This window comes from Dermochelys coriacea, chromosome 1 (assembly GCF_009764565.3).
Source record: "Dermochelys coriacea isolate rDerCor1 chromosome 1, rDerCor1.pri.v4, whole genome shotgun sequence".
Classification (NCBI taxonomy): Eukaryota; Metazoa; Chordata; order Testudines; family Dermochelyidae; genus Dermochelys; species Dermochelys coriacea.
In genome coordinates this window covers 244,590,082-244,612,986 of record NC_050068.2, presented here as the reverse complement: position 1 = coordinate 244,612,986, position 22,905 = coordinate 244,590,082, and the positions used below count along the sequence as shown (strand labels likewise).

The 22,905-nt window shown below is 43.4% G+C and overlaps 1 protein-coding gene across 4 annotated transcripts in view; it reads left to right on the top strand.

The window, feature by feature from the left end:
• IPO8 (importin 8) overlaps window positions 1–22,905 on the top strand; it is a 66,906-nt gene continuing 44,001 nt past the window's right edge. Inside the window, exons 1-5 of one of the 4 annotated variants that reach the window (XM_038372622.2) lie at window positions 1–271; window positions 8,731–8,812; window positions 11,212–11,368; window positions 12,322–12,480; window positions 15,172–15,328. In XM_038372622.2, the coding sequence (XP_038228550.1) occupies window positions 188–271; window positions 8,731–8,812; window positions 11,212–11,368; window positions 12,322–12,480; window positions 15,172–15,328 (639 nt within the window). In that variant the 5' untranslated portion in view covers window positions 1–187. Of the gene's footprint in view, window positions 272–8,730; window positions 8,813–10,801; window positions 10,938–11,192; window positions 11,369–12,321; window positions 12,481–15,171; window positions 15,329–22,905 lie in introns of those variants that run through there. The other 3 variants (XM_043518133.1, XM_038372631.2, XM_043518141.1) reach the window with 3 other exon arrangements.

Sequence of the window (22,905 nt, the reverse complement as noted above, 5' to 3'; positions counted from 1 at the left end):
TGTCCCTTTCCGTACAACAGTATGGTGGCCTCCTTTCCCTTGCCGCGGCGGCCGTAAAGCAGCCCCCGTTCCCCCCCGCCTGGCTGTCGCGCGCGCCGGTGCGAGTGGCCGCGGGGAGCGGAGCGCGCTGGTGATTGCGGGGCTGGGTGGGGGCGGCGAAGCGCGGCCTCCCGGCGTGGGGGGCGACATGGATCCCAACAGGATCATCCAGGCCCTCAAGGGCACCATCGACCCCAAGCTGCGCATCGCGGCCGAGAACGAGCTCAATCAGGTGAGGGGGCCGAGGGCCGGGCCCTGCCCCCCGCCCGACCCTGCGCCCGCGGGGACGGGAGCCCGGCCCGGGGGAGTCCCGGTGATCGCCCCCCCCCCCCCCACCATCATCATCATCCCCCGGAGCTGGGCTCCCGGCGGCTGGGGGCGTCTCCGCAGTGCGCTGCCTGTCCCTCGCCCCTCTTCCCCTGGCGCTTCCCGGGGCCTCTACGGCGGGGGGAGGGGGGCTGCTCGTCCCTCCACCACAGTGTGTGTGTGTGTCGCGGCGCGGGGGGGCTCCCATTGCCCCGGCCCTTGCGGGGCTGCGCTGTGGCTCTTCCCCGGCTTGGCCAAGGGCGGGCGGATTCGCTGGCGGGAGGGTAAAACGGGGGCGGCAGAGGGGTCAAGGGACCCCCCGAGGGAGCCTGGACGTCGCCGAAGCATCCTGCCCGGGAGCTGCTGCCGCGCGTCCGGCGGCCTGTGAGCGCTGTCAGCGCCGGGCCTCCAGGCGCTGCTCTCAACCCTTCCCCGGACCCCAGCCCCAGCCCCAGCAGGGATCGGCAGGAATGATAGAGCTTGTGGTGCTCATCTCTACTGGTAGTGATGGCGGGGGGGGGGGGGAGCAACATAATATCCCCCCCCCCCCCCGTCACCTGAGCTATCTGTTGAGCTTGTTCATCCTGCCTGTGCAGATGGAGGAATCTGTCACTTTCAGCATCTGACAGCTGGTTTTGTAGCCTCTGTGGAGTGGTGATAAGGGCAGCGCCAGCTTGGCCCTAGGCACCAGTGGACTCCAACTACAGGCAGCTCCTACATGGAAACAGTGCTTAAAGGGAAATTTAAAAAGGTATAAACCTGAAGTACAGTAGGAGTGTTTCCACAATTAACAGGAAAATCTGCTGAGACATTTTGTTGTGAAAAAAATATTCCCCTGCAGTGTTTGAAAGCTAAGGCACCGATATTGCAACTGGCTATGTATGAACAGACTTCTGTGCCGCTGTGGAGTTCCTCTGACTTCACTGGGAACCTGTGTGGTTACAGAGGTCTGCCCATGTGGCACCAGTTGCAGGATCAGTGCCTTAACTTCCTTAACTAAGTTTGTGTGCTTAAAGATATGAGTCAGGAAATGTCAAAGTAAAGGTTGCACCTGAATTCTTAATTTGGTGGTCTTGTACATGTGCATTAAACTTGAAATACATGGTTGTGTACTAGTTTTTCAAGTAATACATATAATATACAATATTTCAGTACATTGTATGTGCAGGTTGCAATGCTTGTGTGCCCCACACCATTCACTATGAATATTGTACATTGACTCTCATGGATTCCTGACATATACATTAGACATATAGATTATGTGGTGTTTGTGTATGTAAGGTTCTGGAAAAACTGTGATACTCTTTCTCAGATATCTCAGTATATCAGGTGGTCATATAGTTAGACTATACTATAATGGCACGAGGGTGTACAGTTAAGATTATGCCTGCAATCATAATTTTGACACTTTCTGAGTTTTGGTTTGTCATACAATCTTCAAATTCTCCTAATATAGGTATTTTGATGGAATATAGAAGAATAACTTCAGTTTTGAACTTATTTTGAAGAGACGCACCTTTTGGGGTCTTCACTATGTTAATTGAAATGATTAATAAGGCTTCCCAGGCTTCCCAGGATTCAGGTTCAGTTTAGAAATTTGTCCTTATTCTAATTTTCCACATCTGCAATTTAAAACCACTTCTGAATTAATTATATCTAACACTCTCATTTTTAGTGGTGGCAAGTTCTGTTCACTGTTGATTGAAAATGGGCATTTGAAATGCTGTGAGGGATGGTTATATCAATATATGGCCACCTTCTTTCTTTTACAAAGTCCATGTTTATCTACAAACCACAAAAACAAAAGCACCAGTGTTTGTTTTATCCTTATTAAAAACAACATGTGGGAGCAAAACTACAATAACAAACTGCTGTATGTTTGGCAGGGTTAGAGCAAAAGAAAGATGGTTTGGATTCCTGGATTCTGTTCCTGACTGTGCCATTGACTTGTTGCACATGAGTGTTATAAAGCTTAAAGAAAGTTTTGAAGATTGTTAGGGTCATCAGCTGAAAGATGTGATGACTACAGATTACTAGTAATACAATTGTTATTCAGGATTCTGGTTCAGTTTCAAGGTTGCAGGGGTACTTATCAACAATATTTTAAAAAGCATGTCTTTTTTTAAGGAAAACTGACAGGATTTTTTTTCTGGTTTAAAAAAAGTGATTCCTGAAATTAAGAGAAATATGTAATATTTTTGGAGGCTTCCTGTTCCTAGAGCGAGTGAGCATTATGGATTTAACTGACAAGTGTCAGGTTATCTTGTTATGATATACTAATGCATACAGCACTGGCTTTAACTCTAATCCCTCAGTGAATGGAACAAAAATGTTGCCTAAGGAATGAAAACTGATAGATATTAGATATTCATTTTTCCCTTGGAATTCTGAAACATTTTAGTGCTAACCTCGGGAGCAAGGCTTTAAAGCCTTGTCAAACTTTAGTAAATCCTATGACAATATTGACCTGGAATTACACACTTTCATATCTCAGAATTCAGATGCTGATTGATGTCATATACCAGCGATTATATCAAGAATACACTTCTTTTGGTGACTAATGGCTTGTCTAAATACAAAAGTTATACCACCTTATACTGGTATAGTTAAAGCAGTACAGCCCTCTTAGTGTGGACACAGTTATATTGGTATAAAGATGCTTATACCAGTACTACTTTTTCCTGTGTGGGAAGGGGAACAAGCTATGCCAATATTGCTGGGTTCATAGTAAAGGCTGTATTGGTATAATTATTTCAGTAAAAAAAAAAAAAAATCATATCCATAGTTAAAATAGTTTTGCTGGTACAAAACCTTTTCGTTGACCAGGCCTAAGTCACTTTTGATGAAACTGGCAACCTTTTATGGTACCACTAGCTCTTTTTTATATAAGCCTCAGTTTTGATACCCCCACCCCTAATTCTCAAAAAAAAACAACCCGTCATTTGAGTAGTGTCCTTATGGGTGCTCTACTGTAGGTGTGTTTGCATCCCTGCATCTCTGACTGGAGAATTTTGTGGCAGTCTCTGTTGTCCTTCCCTGCCCCATCCCTCCCCCACCCTGCTCTGCCATGAGGCTAACCATCACAGCGATCACTGCGCAGGCAAACCCTCCTCAGTTCCTTCTCAACCACCCCTGGCTAAAGACAGAGATTTAGCTGTCCATTAGCAGATCATTAACTTCTTCAGAATTGTTAATTTTAGCTACCTTTTTTGGAGCTTCCTTTTCTTTTTCTTTTTCTTCTTCTTTTTTTAATCTTTATTACTAAAATAAATCCTACTTTGTTTTGAACATAATTTTTCTTCAACCCTCTCCTTCCCCTCCCTCAGGTCTGGGGACCCCTCTGGACAGGGTATGCCTGATTCACTGGGCTTCAAGAAGTGTCTTAGGCCATGTCTACACTACCTGCCGGATCGGCGGGTAGTGATCGATCTATCAGGGATCGATTTATCGCGTCTAGTGTAGACGCGATAAATTGATCCCCGATCGCTCTGCCGTTGACTCTGGAACTCCACCAGGGCGAGAGGCAGAAGCGGAGTCGACAGGGGAGCGGCGGCCGTCGATCCCGTGCCACGAGGACGTGAAGTAAGTGATTCTAAGTCTATCTAAGATACGTCAACTTCAGCTACGCTATTCTCATAGCTGAAGTTGCGTATCTTAGATTGATCCCCCCCAGTGTAGACCAGGCCTTAGTTATAAAGAATTTATCCTGGTGACTGATGGACTCAGTGTGTCCACTGCCTGGGGAGAGAACCACATACCACAGAAGTGTGGTTTGTGCCGACAATTGAAGGCTAGATCCAGAAAGGTTAGAGAACTGAGACGCAAGGCTCTCTTAATAGAGGTGGCCCTTCAACCACCCTCTGAGCTGTGTCAAGACCTGGATGATGGGAAGCCTCACTGCAACCCTCTACTTCTAAGGGAGGTGAGTCCAAGAAGACACCCACAAGCCACTCATGCAAGGCCTCTAAAAAAGGGCTGTGAGTCTCTACAGCAAGCCCCGACCTAGCCAAAAATGATCTCTGTCTCGCTCACTGTCATCAGTACTAACTGCACTGAAGCTCTCTAAGTCTGGTACCCAAGGCTTGCACAGTACCGTCCCAACAGAGCATGTTGTGATGCGTAAGGACCCAATGGGCACAGGCAAGGAATCATCAGTACTGACTGGGCATGAAAAATCAAGAAAAGCTGGCCTGGGGAAGGCTCCTACGGTACGGACATTGACATCAGTGCCATCTTCGGCATGCCAGGCACCAGCGGACCATACTACCATGTCCACATCACTGACTCCTTCGGTGCAGACATCTTGGCACCAGCAATCACCAATGGTACCTTTAGCACTGCCGGACTTTCAGTACTCAACAGACCTTTTGTGTGTGACACACTGGATTCGCCTTTATTCAGTACCGGGGCCTCAGTACTGAGTCCACCCAGAGCTCCACACTCACCGCCAACATCATTCCATACCCCACCTTTTTCATCCACTGAGTCTGATAGTGAGCAAGAAGACGTGTTCTCCCGCCGCTCCTCTCACCACCCTATGGTGCCCAATTCCAGTATGGACCTCAGCCGTACCATCCCTCTGATCCCCAGCCTCCTTGGTATGGGCAGCCATTGTACCAACCACCGCCTCTCCCCAGTGGCCCTAATAGGATTGTTGGCGGGCACCCAGACATCGTGCCTCCCCTGGCTCTAGCATGGCCCATCAAGAGCCAAGGAGACATCCCCTTTCAGCTGCTGCATTGAGGGAATCCTAGCCCCTGAACAATTAAGAGAAGAACAAGAGGCGGAAGTCGAGGAGGAAGGTATCCCGCAGACTAATTTCTCATTGTCATCACCAGACGGGGTGCTTTTATTTGTAGAACAAAAAAAGTTTATTTTTTTTTTTATATAGAGCTTTTATCCAAAGCGCTTCACAATAGTTATCTAACAGGACAAACAACATATGGAAAGATCATTAAGTGGTCCACCGAGATCCTCAGCAATTTTCAAGTGGTCTGCGAAAATAAAAGTTTGAGAACCACTGTTTTAAAAGATTCCAGGGCTACTCTTCGATCGCTCAGAATCTACATGCCCGGGCAGAAGAGAAAAGATAGCTCTCAGCCTTTATTCAGACCCCACTCTCACATTTCATCCAGAGATTGTATGAACCCCAGAGAAAGAAGTCCAGGTTCCCCAAACGGAAACCATCGGACTCAACTTCCTTCTTCACAGCCATCCGCCTCAAAATGACAGTTTTGATGGGTTAGTCAAGGTGCCTGCAGACCATTCTCCTCAATGCTATCCAAGACTGGAAAACCTCCCTCATCCCTATGGATGCAGTCTCACCCTGTTCCGCAGCACCTGGGAAAGGATAACCTCAGACAAATGGGTTTTGGAGATTATTCGAGATGGGTACTCAGTCCACTTCACAACTCCCCCCTGCCAACACCTGTCCCTGTCCGTTTTCAGGGACCCTTATCACAAGAGCCTGCTATGAGAAGAGACTGACCATCTCCTCAGCGTAGGAGCTGTAGAGTCAGTGCCCATACATCTAAGAGGCAAAGGTTTAGGATTAGGGTTAGGCTACTTTCTGATACCCAAGAAAAAGGGAGGTTGGAGACCCATACTAGACCTCAGAGTGCTCAACAAATTTGTCAAGGCTCAGAAGTTCAGGATGGTTACATTGGCAATAATTATCCCAGTGTTAGAAAAGGGAGACTGGTTCTCTGACCTTGACCTTCAAGATGCTTACTTTCACATTTCAATCATACTGAATCACAGATGATACCTCAAATTCACACTTGGTCAAGACCACTATCAGTACAGAATATTGCTACTCCCCTTCACAGTGTTCTTCTGTGACAAAGTTCTGTTTAGACCACATCCAAAGTTCACCCCAAATTGATTTCCACATTTCATATGAATCAACTCATTCACTTTCCAACTTTTATCCCAAGCTCTAGCAGAATAATAGGGAAGCCATCCTCCATACGCTCGACATAAGGAGAGCCATGGCTTTTTATTTGGACAGGACAAGAGTTTTTAGAAAATCTCCAAGACTCTTCCTCTCTGTTGCAGACAGGTCTAGAGGTACAGTGATTTCAGCTCAAAGACTCTCTAAATGGGTCTCAAACTGTATCAAACTCTATCAGATTTGCAACTTAACACCCCTATCTACAATCTGCACACATTCTATGAGATCAGTTTCCTCATACAATACCCTTGGAGAATGCAACAGATCAGAAATCTGCAGAACAGTTACCTGGGTATCTGCACATACCTTTTCAGAACACCATGCCATCCTGGGGGACTCTGCCGTAGACACTAGATTCGGCGTCATGGTACACTCATCTATAACCGACTCGACTCAGAAGCCCCAACCTCCAGTGGGAGGATACTTCTCGGGAATCACATACAGTGGAGCACACATAGGGACACTACTCAAAGAAGAAGAAGTTACTCACCTTGTACAGTGACAATGTGTATCCCCATCCCATGGATGGTCCATGACCTCCCCTCCTCCCCTCTTCTTCGGAGTTCTCATCATGAACTCTGCGGCAGAGAAGAAACTGAGGCGGGTTTACCTGCACACTGTTGATTAGCCTCATAGCAGATGATGGGGGGGCAGGGGAGGCAATGCATGCATGGGCTGAGTGGACGCTGCTACCAACATTCTCCGGTCAGCAGCACAGGGATGCAGATACATCTACAGTGGAGCACCCATATGGAAATTACGCAAAGAAGAATCATTGATACTTCACAAGGCGAGTAACTTCTTTCTCTGAAATTTTGTGTATTTGAGGGCTTTTCTGAGCCGCCTTGTGTAAACCAGCCTCCCCGGGTATAAGGGTATAGTGTCAAGATGGAAATCCTTACCTGGTTTGCTGAAAAACCTGGTGGGAAACAAATAGACTCTGATCTTTCTGCTCAGAGTTGGCAAAAGTGGCCTGCAAGTTTGTGCATAATGGCCTTTATCCAAGACCAGTGATCTAGATTCCTTGAGCCCATATCAGTCTCCAGAAGCTCTTGCATATTTGTTGTGTTGCTAGCTGTTACTAATGTGGCATCATGTCAGGCTATGTTGACACGACAGCTTATGTCAGCATAATTTATGTTGCTCAGGAGGGTGCATAAATCACCCCCCTGAATGACGACATAAGTTACACCAACATAAGTGCCGGTGTGGACACATTTCATTATGGAAATTATCATTATCTCATTATGGAAATGCTACATCAAGGCATCTGGGTCATGAGAAAGAGACCTAATCGTGTATTTCTGAGTGGTTGAATGAGGTGCAGTCCAAGAAATGATGTAGTGTAGTTGTGTTCGATTTTTAGTTAAAGTTCTTCCCTTTCAGCTAGGAAAACCATCAAAACCACTAGAGCTGCCAAATGTAAGCTCTCTGAAGAGTATTGGTAAAGCTCTTCCAGAGAAGATGAAATAAAGAGAGCAGCTGTCATGCAGACACCGGCAAAAAGCTCTCTTTGAAACATCAAATGTCTGGAGCTGAGAGAAAAGAGATCATAACTGACTAATAACTACAGATGTTGCTGAGGCTGAAAAGTTACTGAACCATGCAGAGTTCCCTATTCCTCATGGAGGAGGATGCCCATTGAATTGTGGTAGTATAATGCTATATTTTCACCTTTTAATCTGGCATGCTTTGCTCAGAAGTTCATTAAGCAGTGTTTCCACTTAGAAGTTCTTCAGATGTGCTGAAAATGGAGTGTCTGAAAAGTTCCCAGAAAATACACAGAAACTTGTGGCTTTGAAATCTAATCTGTCTGCACTTGATTTTAATTATGCATGGCTACTCCAGTAGGTTTTCCAGATTTGTAACTTTTCTCTTATGTTACTATAAATTTAATTCAGCAGTTATACTGCATATAACAAAAACATTTGCCAAGTATACTTTAATGTAATTTAAACAATTTACTGATTTAAAAGGGAGTGTGGTAGCATTTCCATTAAACTATGAAGTATTTCTCACAGAAGTGCTGTGCATCTGTGAACCAAATCAATATGCATTTGATTCTTTTTGGGTAAGTTTTTTTTAAAAAATAAAATAATTCAGACACTTTTGCAGAGGTTTCTATTATTTGTAGTCAGTTTTGCCTCAGTATTTAATATCTCAGAATCTCCAAAAAAGTGCCTTTGTCGCCTCACTAATGCCACTTCCTTGCCTATATGTGCTCAGTTTTATAAATAATTATTTATGGTGCTGGAGGGGGTGGATTCGACATAAGTGAACTTCCTTTCAAACTTCACGTGGAAAGTCTCAGAACACTGTAGTAACTCTCTCAAAAATAGTCATCCTAATTTTCTTACTCATTTGGTAATACAATATTTACAATTTTTTAAAAAACACGACTTTAACTATGGGTTGTTTTATATAAATTTCAGTCGTACAAGATCATAAATTTTGCTCCCAGTCTACTACAAATCATAGTTTCGGATCAAGTTGAATTTCCAGTACGTCAAGCAGGTGAGCTAAAGTCTTGTTTCATTTTCTTCCTATTGTAAAAAGTCAATAAGATATTAAAACAAAGTGGTGAGCTATTGTCATGTCATTAAAATTAACTCTATTTTGGCCTTTAAATTAAAATAGTTCAGTGAAGGAGCCTTAATGACTTGGTGATTCACTTTCCTGTGTAGGGTGAAATCTGGTTATGGCACACCAAACCTTCTCCCTTACTTTCCTGTTTTTGTAGTGATCTCTCTTGGATTAGTTTGATTGCCCTGCCTTTATGGGCAAAATTTGGATATACAGCAGGGCATGAGGAGATCAGATTTTTTCTTATGAGGAGAGGTGGAGCCTACACGAAGAGGGTATGTGGAGATCGGGGATCTTATCTGAATGGGTCTGTCACTGTTTGGAATTCTTAGCTTAGAGAAATAGAAATCCTTGTTAACATGGACTGAGTCAATGCTGGATACTTACAGACCCTTCCCCCAAAAACAGATCTCAAGAAAGATCCCTTAGATAAGTTATGGGCATAAAGCTAGCTAAATGCATCTTGAAGGGATTCCTTGTATGCATGTGACACCAGGTGTGTGGTATAGTTAATATTAAGCACATGTGTAACTCTTTGCAGGATCAGGTCCTAAATTTTTTGTTTGTAGAACATGTTGATTAATCCTGTACAATAGGTGGCTAAATATGAACCTTTAATTAGTATAGCAAATATTCCACTTTTCCAAGAAGAGTTTGATGCGGGTTTTTCACTCACAGTTCTGTTTCTATCATATGAAATAGAATTTTCCATAGAAGGCGGGGGGTGATTGAATTTTTGGGAAAAAAAAAAAAAAAAGTTAAAAAGACCAGTTAATCCCCTGAGTGCACTGGGGCATGCTGATGTATGTTGTTCATCTTGTTGGCCTGTATATTATCATAGATAATCCAACTGTGAATGTCATTGTTAGGACCATGTTGGCATAAAGGGAGGCACTTAATTCAGGATCCATGTGGTCATTTTAATAAAGCAGAGTCTTATTTTAATTTCTCAGAACAAAACAAATTTTGTGTGGAGCATATTTCAGTATTTTTTGTGGAGGAAGGAGGTGGGGAATGGAAAGACAGTACATTTATACCAAATTGCTAAATCAGCAGAATGCTACAGTTGCTGTGAGAGCAAGAATTTATTCAAAATCACAATCCATGTAGAAGCACATGTGCTGGTGTGACCTCAGTGTGTTAAGCTATTGTATTTGTCGTTCTGGTCCTGTTTTTGTCTGAATACCCTGGTCTGTCTGAAAAACAGTTTTTTTTTAATTTTTGACATCCACTTGACCCTTTTAACATGCTTTGCACACAAACTACAGAATTTGGTTAATACTCTTCAATTTGTCAAAATTGAGAAAAATATTCTACTTTAATGTGCCTGATTCATGCTTTAATATGCTTTAAAATCCCAATCGGGAATTATCTAAAAGAAAAAGAGTGAAAGGATTAGTATTCTAAAGGTTTATTAAGACCTTTCTGCTAATGTTATGTCTGAAAGAATAGTTACGGGCATTCTTTAGGAGTAAGTGATATTTTCAGCTAAGGATTACCAGATACCACTTTTTAATGACGTTTCATGTGAGGCGATAGGGAATATCTCCGCAGAATTACGGAGAATTTTAATGATCAGATAAGGCTTGGGGAAGTTACAGTGGACCTCTTAGCTGGAATAAAAGATATGCTCCAGGCCAGTTCGATACCAGGCATTTTCCCCCCCCAAGTGGAATGTACGGGCCATGCATACAGTTATGCTTTATTTTAAGTCAGCCCTGCAAAACTCTACTTACTGAGGGTGAGTAGGTTATTTTGAGTGAAATATTGTAATTTCCATTCATTATAACTATGACAAATGACAGATGCGTAGCTTTTGTGCCTAGGCTGGTAAATTGTTGTGTCAGTTTTGCAAAGCTGGTTGTAATAAAGAATACTGTCCTGTAAAGGCTGTCTGAAATAATCCCATATCCTGTTTAGGACCACACATTTGACCCTGATGTTTCTAGTGATGAAAAGCTTGGGTTTGTTGACTAAGCTCTCCCACAACAACTGATGCTAAACTATCTATTTGATCTTGTATTTAGTGTGACACTCTTCTTCAGATCTGGGAAAGGTACTAAGAGCTCTGTGTTGCTTGAAAGCTTCTCTCTCTCTCACCAGCAGATATTGGTCCAATAAAAGATATTGTTTCACCCATCTTGTCTCTCTAATATTTGCTAAAGGATAGACATTCAGTAGTTCTTAGCCTTCTGCCCTGTTTTGTTGTTCAGCATCACTTTGTGCCACCTTCAGTTGTAATCCACATTGAATGGTAGGGACTTTGCTACAGAGCTGAATTTAAGCAATCCTTTCCATGCTGCTATGTTAGGATTTTTTCTGTAATTTAGCTGCCATTTACCTGAAGAACATGGTGACACAGTACTGGCCGGATCGGGAACCGCCACCAGGAGAAGCAGTATTTCCATTCAACATTCATGAAAATGATCGCCAGCAAATTCGTGATAACATTGTGGAAGGAATTATTCGGTCTCCTGACTTAGTGAGGTACATTATACTGTGCATATGTTAACTAAGGGCCTGACTTTCAGAGGTGTTCAGGCTCTGCAACTCCTTTTATTTGTCTCATTAAATTGGACTGTTTTTAACTTGCAAGTGTCTTCTGCTCACAATAAGAGATTTACTACAACGCGTAGAAAGTTTAAAGTAACTCCTGAAACTTGGTCTAATCACTTTCTTTTTTATTTTACTAATTCAGAGGAGATCGGTGCATGGGGCTGTCATAGTAGTTATTTCAGCCTGCCACTGACCCTCAATTCACATCATAGCCTGAAAATGTATTTTTTTTGTGTGCAAAGTCCGTTACTCAGCTGCTTTCATTACTTTTATATATGTTGGAAGAACTTATTTCAATTAATGTTTCCGGTACCAATGTTTTACAGACCTTAGGAAAGCTAAGATATACTTCTCTACTTTTGAGGACAGTGGTCTAATTCATAGATTTCTGACTGTTCGTTGGCCTAAGTAAAATGAGTTTGATAGTATGCATCAGGTTTCCAGTGGACCAGTATCCCCATTTATAAAAACAAGAACAAACCCTTTTCCTTCACAAATGCCAACAAATGGCTTCCTTGTTGGTAATCTAACCAGAAAGGTACTTGTGGGGGAATTCTGTGCCCCAAAATTAAAAATTATGTACACAATATTTTAAAATTCTGCATATTTTGTTTGTCAAAATAGCACAATATAATCACACCAGTTTCATTTATTTTGGTACTTTTTTTCAAAATACCTGTCAGCAAGTATGTCTGTAACACTACAGAAAACAAAAAAGATTCAGGAAATGTTTTTTGACAAATAGATTCCTTATGAGCCATATTAATACAGAAGTTTGAATAATAATTCATTTATACTATAATATAAACTATACTATAATATAAACTATTGGCTGTTAACATATTTATCTTCTTATAACATATTGCTTTTTCTTCCTTTTTTAGGGCCCAGTTGACAATGTGCCTCCGTGCTATCATTAAGCATGACTTTCCTGGCCATTGGACAGCAGTTGTAGACAAGATAGGCTATTACTTGCAGTCTCAGAACAGTGGGAGCTGGCTTGGCAGCCTGCTATGTTTGTATCAGCTGGTGAAAACTTATGAGTAAGTGGATTTCCATCAGTAGAATAGAAATCAGCGTTGTTATCTCAGTTGATTTCTTTACTTGGAAAGAAAGCCAAAAGAGTATTGACAATTCTGTAGGGAATTCAGATGAAGGATGGGAATTTCTGATTCCCATATGCTTTCTTTCTTTTATGTAAATGACAACTATTCATCATGTCTATATTGACAGCAATTTGAGAGCAGAAAATACAGCAGCAGTCAGAGTTTTAGGGTATGTCTATGCTGCAGAGAAAAAAACATGGTGCAAAGTCTCAGAGCCTGGGTCAGTTGGCTAAAATAGCAGTGTAGATGTTCCTGCTCGGGCTGGAGACCAGGCTCTGAAACCCAGTGGGGAAGTGAGGGGGTCTCAGAGCTCAGGCTCAAGCCTGACCGAAAATGTCTACACTGCTATTTTTAGCCCTCTGAGCCTGACTCAGTTGTCCCAGGCTCTAAGACTTGGCACTGTGGGTTTTTCCTTGCAGTGTAGACATACCCTTGGTGGGTTTTTTTTTTTTTTTTTTGGCCAATCTAACTTTTTTTTGTTTTTTCCCCTTGAGTTTCTTCCTTGGGTATTTTACTTGAGTAGAACTATTTGTAAATAACCATCCTAAATGTATGTAACAACTTTGTTCTAAGGCTCCCAAAATGTTTTATGCACCACACACAAGAATCATGATCTTTATCTTCTGGTAGTGCCCAAAATGTGCTATGCACTGTCCAAACACAGGAAAACATAGTCTCTACCCCAAAGTGTGTCCGACCTAATCAGACAAGCAACATAAGAAGAGTAGGGGAGAGGGATTCTCTCAAATACATACATTTTACAATGTAACTAAATGTCAACTCTCTTTATTGTTGTGTCACTAAAAGTGCAGCCTACTTGGGTCAGAAATTATAGCCACAACAGTGAGGTGGTGGGGAGAAGGAAACTCTGAGTCACTACCACAATCTGTATACTAACATGAAATGCCATGGGATCTTTGGGGTCAGCCAGAACTTACCTGACACACTGGATTGCAAAGTATAATAAATACATCTTTGAACCTGTTTCATGAGGCAGGACCTGAAACACCTCCTTTTATTTTTTTTAAACTGGATTAACTCATTGATTTGTAGGACTTGCCTTCCTTTTGACTGAGTTTATGGAAGTGTGGAGTGGGGAGAGGAAGAGGAAGTATGAAAAGAGAATCTGGGAGTAATATTGATACACACAATATCTAATGCCTAACAATCCATCAGTGTGTGGATCTATGCCAAGATAAAGTCTTGGAATATTTTATCCCCGCTTCTTATGTAGGGATGTCTGTGGTCGACCCATGCTCTTTCATGTAGAGGAGCCTCTTGCAGTGAATTCATCACCTTTGTCCAAGCTGGCCTGTACCTTTCTTGTTTCTAAAAGAGCTGGATTGTGTAAAATGGGAGAATTTGGGGAGGAGGGGGGAGGGGCAAAGTAGCTTTGGATTGTAAGGTTGCTCAACTAATCTATCCTTCACAAGGCTTAATGAGCAGTAATAGCCTTGCTCAGGATGGAATCCACATGGATTTAGCAAGTATAGAAATGTAAAGTTAAGTCTAAAACTGAAGCTACGCTCTGTTTTCCTTGACATCCAACTTTTCTAACTGTATTCAGGGCCCTGGCTGTGTAAACCACACAGATAGCAGTTTGCACAGATGCACCGTGACACTTAGAATTTCTCAAGAGTTGCTGCCTCTTTACAGTGCTTTCTGGCCACTGCCAAGAACTGAGAGAATGATTAATTCTTGGCCACTGCCAAAATGTGGAAGTCCACATTGAAGGCTAAAGTACTTTTTCTTTGTGAAGGAGTAGAGCCATCTGATGACCCTTAGTTATTGTAATGCCGTTGTAGACATTTGGAGAAACAGGTATAATTTACTGGATAACAGGATACAACTTATTTTCTAGCTGTGCTTCAAAAGAAAATGCTGGATTGTGAATATGGTATCCGCTTTGATGTATTGTTATCCAATACTATGTATACCCTGGGCCTGATTTTCAGAGGTGCCAAACACACTCTACTTCCTCTGACATCAGCTGGAGCCACAAGCATGTGGCATCACTGAAAATTAGTCCCATTCATTATACAATTTTTTGACCAGTTATTTATATTTATAAAAACACAAACATGAATGTTAAAAAGAACCCAAAAGCATAGAGAGCTTTCACTATCTGTTGAAGGCTATTCACTTATTTACTGAACACCAACAGTGAGCTTGGTACTACAGGAACATATAAAAAGTCATAGTCCCTGCTCCATGAAACTTAGTCTAGTCGCAAGGAAAATATTATGTATTATTTGCATTACTGTAGCACCTAGAAGCCCTAGTCATAACCCAGGACTCCATTATGCTAGTTGCTGTACAAACACAGAACACAGAGGTGGTCCCTGCCCCAAGGAGCTTACATCTAATGCCACTATGGGCAGGACTAATGTTTACTTAACCTTTGTTTTGACATTTTTCTGTCTGTTAGTAGAAGGGTTAGCATGCATTGTGTAGACTGTCAGATGGAGGCTGGAGGAGGAGAGAAATGAATGAACACTGCACTCATGAATGTCAGGGTTTTTGTTTGTTTGTTTTTAGAAGGTAGAATAATTTGATTGTGGGGAAGGAGTAGGCATTAGAACTGGGAACACTCAGACCCGTGACATCTATGTTTGTCCTCTTTTGCAGGTACAAGAAAGCAGAGGAGCGAGATCCGCTTATAGCAGCAATGCAAATATTCTTGCCTCGGATTCAGCAGCAGATGATCCAGCTTCTTCCTGATAACTCCCATTACTCTGTACTTCTTCAGAAACAGATCTTAAAAATCTTCTATGCACTTGTGCAGGTAGGTTTCTGTGCACTGAGAGCGATATAAAATTGTAGATTGCTGGGGACAACAGCCCACTTACACACACAAAGCCAGTGTCATAAGATACTGCTGATTCTGTACATGTATATAATTAACCAGCTAGCAATTCAGAACAACAAAATGTGTTGCACTTACCTCAAAATGCTATTCCACCATGCTCATAGGGTTCCAAAAAGCCTCAGAACATACAGTCTTTGCAATATGCCCTAAAAGTTAATAGATTGAAGCCACTGTGGACTAAGAAGAAGGAGCAAGTCACAGGGCTTGTCTAGACGAACAGTTAGTGCACAGCAAACTGGGGTGTAAATCTACTTTGCACTAGCCTGCCACATGCTAACTGGCTATGTGGACCCTGCTGCCATGTTCTAAATTCTTTTTCGAGATGTGTTGCACATGTACATTTCACTGTTGGTGTCTGTGTGCCCAGAATATGGCCATCGGAAAATTTTCCCTCAGCAGTACCTGTCCGGGTGGCTTGAGCGTCCTCTGCTGTTGCACAACATCATGCAGTTATAAAGGGCAGAGCCACCCTCTTCCCCCCTCAGTTCTTCTTACAGTCATTGGAACAGCTTTCTATTGCTTTGGCAACATTTGTCAGCCTTTGTGTAGATAGTCTTATGTTTAGTTGTAAATAGTTTTGGAATTTTTAATAGTTTTAAAAAAAATTCTGTTGCTGTTTCCTGTTTGGAGTGCTGTGGCCAGTGCTGGAGTATGCCCCTGGCACCAGGTTTCAAGGCCTGTGCTTCCTGCACAAAATCCTTGCTGTGAGTGATCCACACGACTCATGTTTTAAGTGCCTGGGCAAGACTCACTTAAAAAGACCAGAGCCAATTTTTTGGGGACTTTAAGCCTAGAACAAAGGAGGACAAGGAAGCTAGGCTGAAGTTCCTGCTAGTGGAAGAGGCACTGAGATCACCATCGTAGCTATCCCAGTCTGAGTTGATAACGAGTGCTGCAGCTTCAGTCAGAAGTGTGCCTTCATGACTGTCCAAATCCCGGCACTGGTCTCCTTCTCTGGTGCTCAGGAAGAGATATAAACCTTTCAAAGGGGTATCACATCGAGGAAGATCTCTACCCTCCAAGCAATCTAAGGAGGAACGAAAGAAGTCGAGTAGAGTGCATTCCAGTTAAAAGTACTCCTCCTCCAAGTATGTGGCAATAATGGCACTGTTGACTCAGGTGCCAATACAGGCTCCGAGTCCCGAATCACAAATGGTACCCTTGAGTTCAGTGGCATTGCATCGGTCAGAGATGATCTTGGTGCTGACTATGCCAGAGGGGTTTGCTGCAGCAAAACACCTAAGTCTATCTGTACTGATGTCTTCAGTGATACAGGAAATAGCTCTCTGAGTGCCATAAGATTCCCAGAACTGACTCCTGCGGTGCAGCTTTCGGTACCGCACCACTCTTAAATTTACAAATCAGCCTACCTGTCGGTACTGTCGGCAGGGAAGCTGGCAATGATGGCATTTCTTCAGCAGGCAGGATCTCTGCACCGTTCCCCCATACTGACGGACAGCCCTTCCATGGTTGGTGGAAGGAGAGTCCTTTTCTTCAGACTCTGAAGCAGAATTATACGTCTCTCAGCCTTGGGGCAAGACTTGCGGTTCCACCCCTAGACCCTACCACCACCCAAGATACCTTTGGGATCCTGCCTCAGGGCTTGCTCCAGTAATGTGGCCAGGAGGCCCATGGGGCCCAGTCCCTTATCAGCTGCCTTTTTGGAACCCTTGGGGGTCTCCAGCTTTCAGGTCATCCCCATACCCTTCCTATCTTGATCCAGGTGAGATGAATCATTGCACTGTGTTGAACCTGCTCATGTGTCCAGTACTGGGCCTGATACTGAGCAGCCAGCAGAAGAGATTCAGCTGAATCCTGAGTTGACTTCACCCTCATCCTCTCCAAATGAGATAGCTTCCTTTGGGACAACATCATCCCCTCCTGAAGGTGTATCAGGAGTTACTATAGATGGTGGCTTCGGACCTGGACATTCAGGTCAAGGAGTTCAGGGAGCCCCTCATTTTGTCTATAATAAGTTCATCTCAAGTGGTTTTGCCAATCAGTTAGGCTATTTTGGAGCCTAAAAAGTCACTGCGGCAGACCCTCATCTTTGTTGCCTCCCACATGAAAGCATGCGGAGCGCAAATATTATATGTCCTCCTAGGGGTTTGACTGCCTGTACTCCCATCGTCCTCTAGGGTTGCTAGTAGTTGCAGCCACTAATCCAGAATGCCAGGGTCCTCAAGTTGCCACCCCTGAATTCAAAGATGTAAAGAAGCTGGATTTATGTGGTAGAAAATGATATTTGACTGGGGGGGGGGGGGGATGGGGGTTGCAGCTTAGAATTGCCAACCAACGGGTTCTGGTGGGATGTTTTAATTGTAGCTTGTGCGGTTCTGTGGCTAAATGTAAGGACCCGCTGCCTGAGAATGCTAGACAGGAGTTCTCCTCGTCATGTCTGAGGGCAGGTCAGTGGCAAGGACTTTGCTTCAGGGCAGGTTAGGTTCAGCAGATTTGGCTGCTAGGTTCATGGAATCTGCAGTTTCTGTGAGAAGGTGCTGTTGGCTGTGGTCTTCCAGTTTACCCCATGAAGTCCAGCAAACTATCCTGGATTTTCCCTTCAGAAGTCCTTTGCTGTTTTTGGAGCAAACAGATAGCAAGTTCCATGACTCAAGGAAATGTGTGGTTTTGAAACTTTGAAATCTTTGGTTTTGTATACACCTGCCCCAGCAAGAAAGCTCTGTCAGCCTCAACAGTCGTGCGGGTGTACAGCTCTGGCTTCTCGTAAGGACCTGTTGAGGAAGAAGAGCAGGGTTTTTAGGCTTAGTCCTGCCTCTCAGCTTCTGCATCAACCCCTGGCCCTTCTAGACACCCAGGGAGTGCTAAGTAGACATGTTGGTGACTCAGTCGAGATCATCATGCTGGTCTCCATGATTCCAGATCCTGTTTTACCTAGTTTTGCAAATTTTCTCCTACTTCCTCAGTGCTTGGTTCTGAATTACTTCAGACCAGTTGGTCTTGAGCACTGTGGAAGTGGGATATACCTTCCAATTTGTTTTCACCCCTCCCTCCCTCCCTTTTCAGGGACCTCTCTCACAAGAATCTCATCCTGCAGGAAGTTCAAGCTCTCCTTCAGGTGTGTGCCACAGAAGAGGTTCCACAAAGTCTCAGAGGGACAGATGGTGTTTATTCCCGTTATTTCTTAATCCCAAAAGCAGAGGATGTGTGTGTTTTTTCTCAGACCGATCTTGGACTTGTCTTCTTAACAAGTATTTAAAAAAAATAATTTTGTATGGTCACCCTAGCTTCAGTTATCCCCTCCCTGGAGATATGGGGACTTGTATGCTGCCCTCAAGCCGAAAGATGCCTACTTCCATATGATGATCAATCACGCTTACAGAAAATATCTCAGATTTCTGGTAAATCAGAATCATTGCCAGTTCACTGTACAATTGTTTGGTCTGTCAGCAGCTCCCTGACCTGAAGAACTCTGTGTAAACTCTCAAAAAGCTTTTCTCTCTCACCAACAGAATGTGGTCCAATAAAAGATATTGCCTCACCCACCTTAGCAGCTCCCAGTGTTTTTACATAGGTATTGGCAGGTGTGGCTGCATTCCTCAGAAGATCAGGAGTGTAAGATTATCCCTGCTTGAATGATTGGCTGGTGAGAGGCTGATCCAGGATTCAGATGTTGTTCAGTGTATCTCTAATCCAGTCAATTTTTAGTGCACTGGGTCTGTTAGTCAACGCAGAGAAAGCTCTCTTCTTCCCAGTCCAGAAGATATAGTTTATAAAGGATAGTGCTGGACTCATCTTAAGCCAGAGTTTTCCTTTCCAGACTGTATGTTTCAGACAACTTGGGCCATTGTTATGGATCTCAAGTCTCACTCAGTCATAACAGTACAAAACTTTTTGAGGCTCCTGGGGCATATGGCCTTGTGCACATATGGCAGACTGGGCCTAAGAATTCTTCGGTGTTGGCTGGCGTCAGTTTACTCACTGAAACTATTTTCCTTTAAATTCAGTAGCGAGGGTGTCCTCTCAGGTTCTTGCCTCCCTAGATTGGTGGACAAGTCTGGACAATGTATGCAGAGTTGTCCTCTTTGCCCACCCTCAACTGACCCTCATGTTAGTGACAGATGCATCTGCACTCAGCTGGGGGACCCATCTTGGTGCTCTTCAGACTCAGGGACTATGGTCTTCAGGAGATCTGTCTTTACATAGCTTTCAGTTCTCTGACATTTATATCAGGCTAGCATGTTAGGTTTTAGTTCCGCAGGTCAAGGGGAAGGGTCTATTAGTTCTCACAGACAACACAGCGTCAATGTTTTACCTCAATAGGCAGGGAGAATCCTGTTCTTTCTTGCTTTGCCAAGAGGCAGCTTGACTTTGGGAGTTCTGCATTGCCAACTTGGTAGACCTCAAAGCATCTTACCTTCTGGGGTGCAGAACAATCTTGCAGAGCACCTCAGCATATCATTTACTAGCACCATGACTGGATCTTCACCTGGATTTGCCAAGACATATCTTCAAGTGGTGGGGATCTCCCCAAATGGACCAGTTTGCCACGAGAGCTAAGAGAAAATGTCAGCAATTCTGCAACCCTGCAAAGTCACAGCCAGGGTTTCCTGACAGATATGTTCTTGCTTCCTTGGTCAAGCAGGTTACTCTATTCTTTCCTGCCAATACTGGTTATTCACATGGTATTGCTGAAGATAAGGCGGGACCAGGCAGGAGTCATACTCATAGCCCCAGCATGGGCCTGCCAACACCCATTCTCTACTCTCCTGGATCTGTCAGTGAAGCCTCTGATTTCCCTTGGACTTGGAACTAATTTCCCAAGACCATGGTGGACTGCTCCACCTGAACCTACAAGCTCTTCATTTAACCCCATGGATGCTCCGTGGTTAGATGATAGAGAAGAGTCTTGTTCAGAAAAGGTGCAGGATGCCCAGCTAAACAGTTGAAAGCTATCTACTGGGGCTACTTAACTTTCTAAGTGGAGATGTTTTTCCATATTAGGATTTCGCCTTCCTGTTCCTCGATCCAGCATGTTCTAGAATATCTGTTGTATCTGAAATACCAATAGCTGGCTGTTAGTTTGATCAAGGCACACCTAGCAGCTATTTCTGTGTTCCAACCTAAGATGGATAATGGTCTGGGTTGGTCTTTTTTCTGACATCCAGTGAGGTTTCTGAAAGGCCTCGACAAGTTGTACCTTAGGTGCACAGTCCTGTTTCCCCCATGGGACGTGAACTTAATGTTATCAAGGTTTATGTGTCCTCTGTTTGAGCCTTTGGCTACTAGCTGTCTACTACATCTTTCAATGAAGGTGGCATTTTTGGTAGCCATCACCTCTGCAAGAAGGGTAGGAGAGCTGTGTGTGTGCTAATGTCTGGGCCTCCCTGTACAATCTTCTTTAAGGACAGGGTTTACTATCAGAGATTTGTCCCAAAGGTGGTGTCCATGTTCCATGTCAACCAGCCAATTTTCTTAGCTTTCTTCCCAAAACCACATTGGAAGAGGAACATTTTCACACTCTAGACATATGAAGAGTGCTGACGTTCTACCTGGATAGATCTATCCTCTCAACTGTTCATGGTGATAATGGACAAAATGAAAGGTCAACCAATCTCTACTCAAATAATTTCTTCTTGGATAGGCATATGTAACAACATGTGCTAAGATCTGGCTAATATCACCCCACCAAATAGGATCACAGCTCATTTGACAGGATTGCAAGTGGCCGTGGCAGCTTTTCTGGCAAATGTTCTCATTTTGGACATTGATAGAGCAGCAACCAACCTGGTCCTCATTTCACATGTTTGCTTCCCATTATGCCATCAAGCAGGCCTTAAGAGATGATGCTAGAGTTGGATGGGCTGTCCTCCAGTATTTATTAAGATAAACTGTGATTCCCCCTCCTCTTTCATGGCTTGTGAGTCACCAAAAGTGGAACGCATGTGGCAATCCCTCAACGAAGATTAAACGGTTACTTATCTGTTCCATAACTGCTGTTCTTTGAGATGTGTTGCACATATTTAATCCATGACCCACCTTCCTACCCCTTGGAATCAGAGTTCTGTCAAGAAGGAACTGAGGGGGCAAGGGAGCTGCTCTGCCCTTTTATACCTGCATGCAGTGACATGCACAGCAGAGAGTGCTCAAGCCACCCAGATGGGCACTACTGAGGGAAAAACTACTGGGTCCACAGATACAAAGAGTGGAACGGAGATGTGCAATTCATTTTGAAGAACTACAGTTATGGACCAGGTTACTAACCATTATTTTCCCTAATGTGCTTTTCTGTTTGGGATGGATTATTGGATGTCACCATTTTAGGCCTCATCAGGATGATGGGCGATGCTGACGTGAGGGTATTTTATAAGCTGGGTGAAACCTGGCTATGGAGTGAGTTAAAACCACATTGAAATTGATGTGTGATTGCGCCCTTCACTTAAGATAGTTCTGAGACGGTTAAGGGGCCATGTCGAAAACAAGGCCTAATAGAGCCTTCCCAAAATTTTTGGATTGTGTGTGTGGAGAGACTTTTGCTGAGTATTGTTTTGGGTAGGGGTATGTGCGTGTGTGGGAAGGCAGAACAGACAAAAAACAGGAAAAAAATGAAGAAGCAGCTGAAAACATGGTGTCTGACCATAGAAGAAACTTGGGAAGAGGTTTTTGGGTCAAGGGTGTAAGCTAAAAAGAGTGCTGTTGGTGCTGTGAGCAAAAGAAGCTGTTTCTTGCTGTTTGATTTCTTTTGTGTTCAGAAACACAGGACTTTGTATGTTCTTTATAAATAAACAAAACTGCATCAAAGAAGAAATACCCGACTATCACCAAATTCTCCTGCTAGCTGAAACAACCTGGTAGATCCCAAATTTGCTCAAAAAGGATAATGTTCAAAGTGCACTAGGGAATTTATTGCGTGGTAGCAGGCTCCATGTGGCCAGTTATTGTACGGCAGGCTAGCAAGAGGAAAATTACACCCCGATTGCCACGCACTAATAGCTCATCTAGACAAGAGGCTCTCACAGAGAATGTCTTGTCCTCAACCCCTTGCTTATCTACTAAGGAGGATCTAGCTCGAGTGCCTCACATAACAACACACTTATCTCGCAAATGTCCTATGAAAGAGCCAATATGATCCCTGCCATTTCCTCCAGCTGCTTTCTCCAGTTTCCCATCACCAGTTTTGTCTGGATGGAGCCATAAGAAGCTTGCAAGTTGCTCTCATCTATGTGCCAGTCTTAGATATTGTTTGGGGCACTTGACTACATCTTTTAGCTCACACAAAACAGAGAGAGAAAGAAGGGAGTCTTCCATGTATTGAAAAAGCTGCCTAGCAATTAACATGCAGTATATCTTACATTTCTCACTCTGTTCACTGCTTCTCTAGAATCAACAGTATTTCAGCTTGATTGACCACTTATCTTTTAATTAGTCTGTTTTGTTGGCTTGATATGTTTTCCCTTAAAATTTTTCATAGTCAGCTTTAGAGGTGTAAATTTGCAATTTTGCACTATTATAAATAAAACTTGTTTAAAGAGAAG